The sequence below is a fragment of the Acinonyx jubatus genome, chromosome B1 (assembly GCF_027475565.1).
Source record: "Acinonyx jubatus isolate Ajub_Pintada_27869175 chromosome B1, VMU_Ajub_asm_v1.0, whole genome shotgun sequence".
NCBI classification, from domain to species: domain Eukaryota; kingdom Metazoa; phylum Chordata; class Mammalia; order Carnivora; family Felidae; genus Acinonyx; species Acinonyx jubatus.
Window position 1 is genome coordinate 135,182,833 of NC_069382.1, and position 12,815 is coordinate 135,195,647.

Below are 12,815 nucleotides of genomic sequence, written 5' to 3' on the forward strand. Positions count from 1 at the left end.
CAATAATATTGTAATGTTTTAGAACTATTTTGGTGCAGAGTGGGAGCTCAACAATGTTTGGATGCATAAATCAATGAAAAGTCTAACATTGCCTTAATATTTGTTTCTATCTACTCAGGTATTTTCTGACAGATGTAGCATAAATAGCAGATAAACACTCCTTACTAAACGAGTGCTTTTCTTCCTAACTCTTAAGCTCTAAGACAGTTCTAAGACTGGGAAAACCAGCATTATGTGGGACTTAATAGCCTGGAACCAGAGTGATAGCTTGTGTCTTATTTGTGCTGCAAGTGGAGAGAAGCTTGTCACAACATGCTCTTGATTTTTAGGCTCCTGGGTCTTGGCATCCTAATATGTAAAATTGGGGAGGGGGTAGATTAAGTGATCTTTAGATTCATGTCTTCTAGCAACACATATGCTAGTATTCACTGGCAATCAGGAAACAAATACATTGTTTTATAAATATATTACAGAAATGTAAGGGAAACACATTATATAGGCTTTAAAAATAATAGCAAAATACATGGCAGTTCTCACAATGCTTCTCTTTAAATTTCTGTCTCCTCCCCTCTCCCCCCCCCCCCCCCCCCCCAAACAACCTACCACCTACAAAAAGCAAAAATACTCCCATGTGTCTTATCTGGACCACAATTGAGGGGTCAGATAATATACTCTGAGTTAAAGATACAGATTTCCTATATACAACAGCCAGGACTTGAATTCATAAAATCTCAGCTTTCTAGGTGTGTGACTTTGAACATGTCATTGAACTTGGCTATTTTCTGATCTGCAAAATAAAGATAATATGAGCGAATATTTACACAGCACTTTTCTATGTGCCTTACATTATACTTAATAGGGGCGCCTGGGTGGCTCAGTCGGTTAGGCGGCCGACTTCGGCTCAGGTCATGATCTTGCGGTCCATGAGTTCGAGCCCCGTGTCGGTCTCTGTGCTGACAGCTCAGAGCCTGGAGCCTGTTTCAGATTCTGTGTCTCCCTCTCTCTGACCCTCCCCCGTTCATGCTCTGTCTCTGTCTCAAGAATAAATAAACGTTAAAAATAGTTTTTACTTCTTTATGTCATTGTAAAATTAATGAGACATTCCTCCTCCAAAGCACTTAGTGCATTATATCAGAGTACATATTCAATATAACACCTGTTTTTTCCTGACATAAACTACAGAAACTCTAAAGTTTCTAACATTTAAAATCCTTTAAAAATACTTTGTGCATGGAAAGGTGATACTGTGCTGGAGGAATAACAAGCTTGGTGTCTATTTAAAGTGCTGATACTTGATCATTAGAATTAAAATGAGCTATCTACCAGATAGGAACCCATGTTTTTACTCTTCCCCATGGATCACTAAGTGATTTTTAAAACTGACTTTAGACCTCAAGTTCCCATTTAAGAAACACCTCATGATACCTTGTTACCAACTGCAAAGTGAAGCTGGATGTTTTGGTTATTAGATATCTTAGTGGTTTGAGGTTATTGAGTGAAATGTAGGGGGAAAGCTATTAGGGTGGTAAAATGGGACAGGAAATCTCCAGGTTTATTGGAGATACAATACAGCTTCCTAATTTTAAAATCGTTACCCAAGGAAATGTCTAGTATAAAACAATGGTGTGAGTAGTCATTTCAAATGAAAGAATCTGTGGAAGAGGTGAATGTTTATTTCTGGACTGTGTACTCATGTGAAGAGTCAATTTTTATTTGTATTTAATTTTAGAGAGAGAGAGCAAGGGAGGGGCAAAGAGAGAGGGAGAGACAGAATCTTAAGCAGGTTCCATGCTCAGTACAGAGTCCAATGTCAGGCTCGATCCCATGACCCTGGGATTATGACCTGAGCCAAAATCAAGAGTTGGACACTCAACCAATTGAGCCACCCAGGCACCACAAGACTTCTATTTCTAAGGGAATTAATGAGATCACAGTCATTTTTCTTCTGAGTAAGAAGGAAAATATTAGGGATTTAATGCCAAAAATGCAATCATTTTTTTCCTGTTAAGTAATAGTTAACACTTAAATAGCATTTACTATGTGGTAGACATAATTCTTTGTGGTATTATTACTAGCTCCCTTTTACAGATGAGGAAACAGGCACAGGTTAAACAACTTGTCCAAAGTCACCTGATGGTATCTTGCAGGGTGGAGAGTTAAACTTCAGTGGTCTGATTCCAGGGTTTGTGCTTTTAATCTTAACAAAGGGCAGAGAGGCTGGGGAAGTAGCTGGAGCAGTGGGGAAAAAACTGGCAGCATTACAGAAATGGAAGAGGTACGAAAATTAATAAAGCACACTACAAGGACAAGGAAAAACTTCCAAAACCCTCTTCCTTCAGTCTTCCCACCACTGGGGAATGCTATTTCATAATTGTTGATTGTAGAACTCTCTATTTACACACAATTTATTGGTAACTGCTGGGGATGGGGAGAAAAAGGGTCAGGGTCAGGTTGGTATTACATTTGTACTTAAAAGAATGATGATGATTGAGAGGAGAATTACCACGGTGATGATTATAATCTTTCTGAAGTGTTTCCACCATATCCTCCTGAGAATCTTTCTTGTTTTTTGGGACTCTTTGGCCTGAAATAAAAATAAACACAAATTTAATGTTTTCTTTCTGTATCTGGATTAATGGACACACTTCAATACCTAATAAAGCTATGTAAAAGGACAGATTTAGCTTGGTTTTGAGCAATCCCAGAGAGTCCCACAAAGTCTGCACAGCTTTTATAAAATGATGCACCAAGATTCCAGGTGCCTTCCTCATTGAGTTCAGCTGTAATTTTATTAATATTAATAAATTAATATTTAATAAATATATTTAATAAACATTTATTAATAAATATTTAATAAATTAATAGAATTTATTAATAAATAATTAAATTTATTAACTGTGTGACCAAGTTAATAACTCTTTGAGCCCCAGTTTCCTCATCTTCACTTTATGATTTTACTTAAATGCCACTATCCCTTACAACCCTATTTAAAATCGCTACCCCCATCTCCATCCCAGAAACGCTATTTCCCTTCGATACATTATTTTTCTCTAAAGTATTTATCTCTTGGGGTGCCTAGGTGGTTCAGCCAGTTAAGCGTCTTGACTGGCTCAGGTCATGATCTCATGGTTTGTGAGTTTGAGCCTCTGGCTCTGTGCTGACAGCTCAGAGCCTGGAGCCTGCTTTGGATTCTGTGTCTCCCTCTCTGCCCCTAAACCATTTGCACTCTGTCCCTGTCTCTCTCAAAAATAATCATAAAAAATTAACATGTTTAAGGTATCTATCTCTTATCTAACATTATGTAAATCTTATTTATTGTGTGTTGAGAATGTAAGATCCGCGAAGGCAGGGATTTTGGTCTGTTTCATTCACTGCTGTATTCCCAACAATGCTTAACTTAGAATACTCCTTTATTTTTCTTCAGCACCCGTATATTGCTATTGAGAAATGTGATGCTATTCTGATTGCCAAGTCTTTGTATTTTCTCTCTGAAAACATTTAAAATCTCTCTTCCTTTTTTAATGTTCTACAATTTCAATATTACATACATGCCCTGCTATGGTCCTTGTTTTGTTCATTCAATCTAGAAACTCGTGTTACTTAGTTCTAGGAATTTTTCTTGCATGCCTCTAATTTTCTCTCCTTTGATTTCTTCATTGTCTGAAACTCCTGTTGTTCATATGTTGGATCTCAGATTCGCTGTCTTATCTTTCCTCTTTCTCTTTTTGCTCTCCTTTCTGAGAGAATATCTCAACTTTATATTATAATAATTCTACTGAATTTAAAATTTTTACTATTGTTTTAATTTCCAAAAGATCTCTTTTGTTCTATGAATAAGCTTTTACATAGCTTTTCATTCTTGTTTCAGGGATGCATTACTTTCTATTATTTCTCTGAAGACAGAGAAAGGTTGGGGAATGGTCACCATATTCAAAGATACAGATACTCAGGATAAAACTTTTCACTTGATCCATCGGATTTTAATATGCTGGTCACTCTGGCCTCAACTGCGTATGGTTTCTGAAGGTAGACCCTCTCTGGTCTGTTGTCTTTAGGTAATAACACTTATTATCCTTTTGTCAGGGGTAAGGAGAGGAAGTGATGTGGCTCTAAAATGTAGGGAAGAGGCTCTGCAGGTAACATGTTCCTTTTAAAGACTTTATACCCAGTCTCCTCTTGAGACTTCTATTGCATGTCTACTTTTACAAGTACCATGTATCTCCAATTTCTGATTCTTTCCAAAGTTCTATGGCCTGGATCAGTTTGCATCTTAATGTCTTCTGGTACAAACTTAGGTTTTGAGGTTTTTGCTACTAAAAAGGTTAAAAAGTACTCATAATTGGTTTTCTAGCTTCCAGAATTGTTGCCATCTCTTACCTGTTGTCTTTTCCTTGTTGTTTGTCCTAGTAATTTATACATTAAAATTCCTAATTATTGCTTTACCTATAATTTTATTGGAATTTTGAGTGTATGCCAAGATAAATGTATCTGTTTAATCTGTCAAATTAAAATCCATGACCCATATTTATCTGTAGGCAGACTGAGAGAAAGCTTACTGGCCTTTTTGTTTAAAAGCCAAATGGGCTTTTTTTTTTTTTTTTTTTCCCTTTAAAAAAGCTTATTTATTTTGAGAGAGAGAGAGAGCACTTGTGCACAGGTGTGAGCACAAGCAGAGCAGGGGTGGAGAAGGAGAGAGGGCTTGATGTCAAGAACCATGAGGTCATGACCTGAGTTGACAGGAGTTGGAAGCTTAACTGACTGAGGCACCCAGGTGCCCCCAAATCAGCTTCTTAAGGACATTCAGTAGTCTTTTATATAAAGATTAAGGGGGAAAAGAGAGGTAACTAATTTTGCAAGTCAAAAAATAGAGGTTTTTGTGAGAATGATTATGTGGTATCTGTGTGAAAAATATTCTGAGAAAAACTGTAAAATACTTCAAATATGTTTTATTGAGCTGCTTCTACTCAACTGTCCTCAAAGAGGAAGTCATTTTTTTCTTCATGTAATCATGTATGCATAAAAGTGGGATTTGTTTGGAAGGTAAGGCAGTAAAGTGAAATAAAATCTCTTACTTTTTTTGCCATATTTTTTGTGGGATTTACATGTTGCCACTTACCCCATAAAAAAGACAAAATCTAATAAAAAAATTAATAGATCTGGCAGTATGGTAGACTAAGTAATCCCATAACCCTCCTGCCACTATTACTACTCAGAAATGCTAGATAAGATATAATAAGCAAACTTAAATTCATAGCAGAATTGGGAAGAAAGTCAGAGTACAGCCTGGTGCCGAAACTTAGGCAAACAGTGAGAAATTGCACTTCTGGTGCAGCTTGTCTGGATTTGGGAGGGTGAGGACATTGGCTTCTGTCATCCAGGGCTTGGGATTTTCACTGCCCACAGGAACAGCAGGCTAATCTCTGGGCTCCATGAGGAGAACATGGAACTATATTGAATTTTCATCTTTCCTGCTAACTAGGCTCAAAACTTTGGAGTCTTCCTTAACTCCCTCTCACCACACATGCAATCTGTCAGCAACTCCAATTTGTTCCACCTTCAAAATGTATACAGAATCCAACCACCTCTCACCACTTGTACTGAACTAAATATTCATTTTATGTTACCTACACTTTTACCACTTTCCTTGCTCTTTAATTTTTTGCTGAAAGTCAGATTTCTCCTCAGAGATAATTTTCCAACTACCTAAAATACCTTCTTTAGAATTTCCTTAGTGCAGATGTGATAAACACAGCCAGCTATCCACTGCAGACTTTAGTTCCCCTCTCATAATGTAGAATTATTGCTGGCAAGAGACTCTCCAATCACAGACCACATTTATCAGGCTCTTCACCCCACTCTGCTGTTTCCCTCTCTGCCTCTTGCACATATGCAAAGCTGTAAGACTAATTCTTACCAATAGGTCGTGAGTAGAAATGATGGTGTCACTTTTGGGCTGAAGTGGCTATAAGCAAATATGCTTCTTCCACTCCATGTTTAACCAACTGCCACCTGAAATGGAAAGACTCTAAGGCCCCAGGCAATGGCAGAGTCACAAAACGGAAAAAGCTTGGGTTCCTGGATTACCATGTGAAATTATGCCCACGGAAAACCTGTTTTAAATTGTTATGCAACCAAGAAATAAACCTTTATTTAGTTCAACAGTTAGTGTTTCTCTAATACTGCAGTTGGTAGTAGGATGAGATGTTATTAAAAGAGTCTAAAACATGTGGCATTGGCTTAACCATCAGGTGGTAGGCAGTGAAGAAACTGGTAGTAGAGGCTGGAAAGATAAAGACCTATATTCTTCAGAATAAAACACTGGATAGTTTTACCATTGCCTGTGACAACTTGGAAGGCAAACAAATTGCCTATTGAGTCTTTCACTTTGGAAGAAAATGTTGGAAAACAGAATGGTAATGGTGTGAGTTCTTGTTACTGGCTGCATTTATCAAGGTACCAACTGGCTGGTTTGCAAGAAGAAATGAAAAAGGAATAGGGTGAAGAAATGTGGAACACTGAAACATTAGATAAGCTTATGTTTTTTTGGTCCAGAAATAGAAATATTGAAAAGGTCTTTAATGACAGATGCCCATTAAGAAGATTCTGTCCTCCCTCAATAACAGAAAAACTCCAAACCTATTAAAAAAAAATGGGAAAAGGACTTGAACAGACTTTCATCAAAGATCTATAAATGGCCAATAAGCATGCGAAAAGATGCTCAACATCATTAGTCATTGAGGGAATGCAAATCAAAAGGAGATGCTGGTTAAAAAAGTGAGATGCTAGTTCATACCCAGTAGGATGTCTATAATTAAAAAAATGGAAAATAACAAGTGTTGGAGAGGATATGGAGAAATCTGAACCCTCTTACATTACTGGTGGGTACTTGTGGCTACCCTCTTACATTACTGGGTTCAACCACTGTGGAAAATAGTTTGGAAGTTCCTCAAAAAGTTAAACACAGAATTACCACATGATGTAGCAATTCCATTCCTATGTATACACACAAAGGAATTGAAATCAAGTATTCAAACAAAAATTTGTACATGGATGTTAATAGCATTATTCACAATAGCCAAGGCAGAAACAACCCAAATGTCCACCAAATGATGACTAATAGATAAGCAAATAGGGGTGTATCCATAAAATGGAATATTACTCAGCCACAAAAAGGAATGCATTACTGACATATGCTACAACATGGATGAACTAGAAAAACATGCTAAGTGAAAGAAGCCAGCCACAAAAGACTGGATTGTATGATTCTATTTATATGAGATAGCCAGAATAGGTAAATCCATAGAGACAGAAAGTAGATTCGTGGTTGCCAGGGCCTGGGGAATAATTGTTTAATGGATATGAGGTTTCTTTTTGGGGTGACAAAAATGTTTTGAAACTAGTAAGGTGTTGGATATACAATACTGTGAATGTATTCAATGCCACTGAATTGTATACTTTAAAAATGTTAATTATACCTTATGTGAGTTTTACCTCAATTAAAAAAAAAAGATTCTGCCCTGTGGTGGAGACGAGGTTAAGGGTGCAATATGCTTCCTATCCAAGCCTAATGGCCTCAAAGTAGTTGTCTTTAAATTGAGAGGGAGGCATGAGGGCAAGGAGCAGGAGCAAAGAAATAACCGGGTTTCAGAATATTGTCCAGAAAAGAACTTTACATGTGGATACAGGCACTTGGAAACGACTAGAAGCAAAAAGATTCAAAATCAACCAAATTTTGAAATGGAAAATAAAGCAGAACCTGGTCCTTTGAAAAGACCAAAACAAAACAAAACAAAACAAAAAACTTGATTAAAATAATCGAAAGGCTAAGAATGAGGAAATTAAACCAACCACAGGCACAAGACAAAAGTTAAGAATACAACTGCATACAGCATATAGTATAAGTTTTTATACACGGCTAGAGTCAGTCTTTTGAGGCAACAAAGGTAAAACTATAGCAGTGAATCCTACAACACGTACAAACATGTAATGTGAAATTTATCATATTAACAGGTTTAAGAAGAAAAATCATTATCTCAATTAATGTAAAGATAGCATTTGATACAATTCAACCCCCTGTCATGATAAAGTTTCTTAGCAAATAAAGAATAGAAAGGAAGATTTATAAGTTGTTAAAAAGTATCTATCAAAATCTGAATGTAAATTTAATACTTAATTGGGAAGCATTAAAAATATTCATTTTAAATTGGGAACAAGTATTTCAGATATCACCATTTCTAGTCAATATTTTACTGGCATTCCTAGATAACATAGTAAGACAAGCAAAAATAAAGAGGGGTGCCTGGCTCTTGGTGGAACATGTAACTCTTGATGTTGGGGTTGTGAGTTTGAGCCCCATGTTGGGTGTAGAGGGTACTTAAACAAAAAAAATTAAAAAATGAATATATATGGGAAAGGATGAAAAAATATAGTCATTATTTAGTATATGATAAAGTTTTTATGTAAAAATGCAAAGAAATCCATAGATAATATTACCATGAAAGTTCAGTAAGATTTAGGATACATTAGTATGCAAAAATTGATTGTGTTCCTATTAATCAAAAAACAGAGTCAGAAAGAGACCTAGAAAAATGGAGACCTAGCACATTCAGAGATGTGAAAACAATATTTTAAAGATGTCAATCCTCCCCACATTAATGTAATTCCAACTAACATCCTAAAATTGTGTGTGTGTGTGTGTATGTGTGTGTGTAACTCAAGATGTAGATTCTAAAATTCACTGAAAGAGAAAGCAAGACTTGCTAACACAATTTTCAAAAAGTAGAATACCATTCACTGTAAGATATTAAGACTTCTTATAAAACCACAGTAATTAAAACAGTATAGTACTGGTCCAAGGATAAAGAAATGGATTAGTAGATATTAAATATGTATAGGGAGGGGCACCTGGCTGGCCTACTCGTAAGTGCATGTGGCTCTTGATCTTGTGGTCATGAGTTCAAGGCCCACGTTGGGTATGGAGATTACTTAGATAAATTAAATAAAAAGAAAAAAGAATAGAGTATATATATATTTACATATACATATATGTACATACATATACATATATATGTAAATATATATATAATTGGCATTACAAACCAAATTTGGAAAGGCTGAGTGCTATTCAATAAATGGTGTTTGGGCAACTGATTTTTTGTACAGAAAATTATAAAACTTTGATTCCTACATCATACTCTATGCAAAAAACAAAATTCCAGATGTTTTAAAGATCCATGTTTAAGAAGCAGAATTTAAAACTTTTAGGAAACAATGTAAGAATATCTTTATAACTTTGGGAAAGGAAGGAGTTCTTTTTTTTTGAGAGAGGGAGAGAGCGCTAGCAGGGGAGAGGGGCAGAGGGAGAGAGAGAATCTCAAGCAGGCTCCACACTCTGTGTAAAGCCCAATGCAGGCCTTGATCCCAGGACCCTGGGATCATGACCTGAGCCCAAACCAGGAGTTGCATACTCACTGAGCCACCCAGGCGCCTCAAAGGAGTTCTTAAACAAGACCCAGAAAAGCATAAACCATGAAGGACAAGACTGATATATTTGTCTAGATGAAAGTTAAAGACTTCTTTCCTAAAAAAGGTATTTTACATAAAGCTGAAAGCCAAGCCACATACTGGGAGAACATATTTACACTTTATACAACTAAGTATCAACAACTAAGAATTGTATACCATTTTTTATCCTTTATTATACATTAGTATTTTATGTATTTCCTATAAATTATTTTAAAAGATAAAGATTCACATTAGCAAAATGGGCAAAGGATATCAACAGGCAGTTCACAGAACAAATTCTAATAGTTAATAAACATAAAAATTGTTCAATGTCATTCAAAATTAGGAAAACACAAATTAAGACAATAGTTATCTTCTTTCCCTTACAGATTGTTAAAAATCATAATCTCATAATCCCAAGTATTAGAAAGAATGTGGGGCAACAGAACTCTCATATACTACGGATGGAAGTATAAATGGCACAACACTTCTTAAGGAATTTTGAAGTATTTAGTTAATTTAAAGATGCACACTGGGGTGCCTGGGTGGCGCAGTCGGTTAAGCGTCCGACTTCAGCCAGGTCACGATCTCGCGGTCCGGGAGTTTGAGCCCCGCGTCGGGCTCTGTGCTGACAGCTCAGAGCCTGGAGCCTGTTTCCGATTCTGTGTCTCCCTCTCTCTCTGCCCCTCCCCCGTTCATGCTCTGTCTCTCTCTGTCCCAAAAATAAATAAACGTTGAAAAAAAAAATTAAAAAAAAAAAAAGATGCACATATTTTAAGATCCAGCAATTTCATTTCTCTTTCTATATATAGCAGAGTGAGGGTTCTACAATGAGATCAAGCATCCCAGGGAGTTGCATGAGATGCTCCATTGGAAAGCAGGCAATTAATTTTAGAACTTCTCTTTGTTTATTTTAATCAAAAAAATAGGAAGGGAATGAACATGTATTAATGTACAACATATGGATAGGTGCTGACACCTTCCCTAAGTGTGTACGTAAAATGATACATGAGGACGCTTAAGGTTTTTTAGGGGTAAAGTGTAAATTCCCTAGTGACAAAGAGTTGACCACTGCCTACCCCTTTATCCATTTACCTGTAGTGTATTGCAATTCCTATAATTTACATGCATCTGGGGAAGAGAATTTATGGGCAATATTATTTAGTTTTAACTAAACTAAAAAGTACACATGTGGCTTAAAAATTCTACCAATAAAGGGGTGCTGGTTGGTTCAGTAGGAAGAGTGTGCAACTCTTGATCTTGGGGTTGTGAGTTCATTACTTAAATAAATAAATAAACTTAAAAAAATTATACCAATAAGGCAAACATAAACAACAAAAACATGGCAAAGAGGATATATCTCTTCTAGTTTGAGTATTTCATCTGCCATATTTAGAAATAAAAATATAATGATTATAATCAGATCTGACTTTTAATCACAATTACTATTATTAAAAACATTCTTATTAATATTTTTCTTAATCAGAGAGAAAGTTTTAATCTTCTTAAAAAACCAAATTATTTAATATTTTATTTCATCTTCATCCCATTCTTTTAATTACTACTTTCCTATATGCTTTATATTATATAGTGTTATTATAGAAGAATATATAATTTAGATATATATCTAAATGCATTCTCAAGAATGCACTTGTAAATTTGTAAAATTACAAATAAGTATGCATGACCAAAAAACTCTACAGATCACTGTCTTAGAAACAGTTTTGAGGGGAACCTGATTGAGGTGACTCAATCAGTTGAGTGACTGACACTTGGTTTTGGCTCAGGTCACGACTCATAGCTTGTGAGCTGAAGCCCCACATCAGGCTCCACACTATGGCCCTCCCATGTGCACTCTCTCTCTCAAAATAAATAAACAAAAAGAACAGTTTTGCAAAAGTGTACCAAGAGATATGAATAGGTTGTTCAAAGAAGTATTGTTCATAATAAAGTTAGAATCTACATTAATGTTTATTAAAAGGAGAAAAAATAAGTATACTGTGTTTATGTATTTTTAAGTTTTTTACATTTTATTTAGAGAGAGAGAGAGAGAGAGAGAGAATGGGGGATGGGCAGAGAGAGAATCCCAAGCAGGCTCTCCACTGTCAGCGCAGAGCTGGATGTGGGGCTTGAACACACGAACTTGAGATTATGAACCTGAGCCGAAATCAAGAGTCAGTGCTTACTTGACTGAGCCACCCAGACGCCCCGACTACGTTTACTTAAATAGTAATGATATGCTGTCAGAAGTTAAACTGATAAATTAAAGCTAAGTGTGTCCAAATAAATACAGTTCATAAACATAATGTTGAACTAAAATCTTATGTTTTAGTTCATTATATGTACATTATAATGTCACAAACATAAAGTTAAAAATGCAAACTAAGAATGTAGATACATATATACCTACAGATACAAATCAGGACTCAAGCATACAAATGATTCATATCAAATTCATGATAGTGGTTCTGGTGTGGAAGGGGAATGGGCTTGGGAAAGGTACACAGGGACTTTAATCATAGTCTAATTTCTTTTTTAAATTTTTTAATGTTTTTTTTTTAAATTTATTTTTGAGAAGGAGAGAGTGTGAATGGGGGAGGGACAGAGAGAGAGGGAGACACAGAATCGGAAGCAGGCTCCGTGCCATCAATGCAGAGCCTGATGTGGGGCTCGAACTCATGAACTGTCAGATCATGACCTGAGCTGACATTAAGAGTCAGATGCTTAATGGACTGTGCCCCCTAGGCGCACCCACAACTATCTTCTAATAGAAAATTTTGAACACATACAAAAATTGACAGAATGGTATAATGAAACCCTATATACTCAACATCTAGTTTTAACAATTATCAACTTATGGCCAATTTTGTTTCATTTATACCTCATTCTACTCCCCCACTCCTGAACTATTCTGAAGCTGATCTCAGACATTACATAAATTCATTCAAAATATTTTAATATGTATTTCTAATAAGTAGTGACTTTTTAAAAACATAACCATAATACCATTATTACATCTAAAAACCAATAATATTTCTTACTGTCATCTAATATCCAGTCAGAATTCAAATATCTACTTATTCGTGAAGTTGTAAATGTTCACGTTTAGAGTTTGTTTGAATCAAATTTCAAATTAAGACCACACACTGAAATGATACACCTTCTAAATCCATTTTTTGGTAAGTTCTCCCTTTTTTTTCCCTTGAAATTTATTTGTTGACTAATCTGTGTGTTTTTTAATGTAAGAAATACATCTGTTATGCAAATAAGTACCTCCTACTTTAATGGGTTTTAAATTTTCATTGTTTTAT

At 35.7% G+C, this 12,815-nt stretch overlaps 1 protein-coding gene across 3 annotated transcripts in view; it reads right to left on the bottom strand.

The window, feature by feature from the left end:
* Positions 1 to 601: 601 nt before the first annotated feature.
* Positions 602 to 12,815, bottom strand: part of LOC106971282 (uncharacterized) — a 34,173-nt gene continuing 21,959 nt past the window's right edge. Inside the window, exons 6-7 of one of the 3 annotated variants that reach the window (XM_027059369.2) lie at positions 2,504 to 2,584; positions 602 to 787 (exon numbers count right to left, since the gene is read on the bottom strand). In XM_027059369.2, coding sequence (XP_026915170.2) covers positions 776 to 787; positions 2,504 to 2,584 — 93 coding nt within the window. In that variant the 3' untranslated portion in view covers positions 602 to 775. Of the gene's footprint in view, positions 2,585 to 12,815 lie in introns of all 3 variants that reach the window. The other 2 variants (XM_027059359.2, XM_027059349.2) reach the window with 2 other exon arrangements.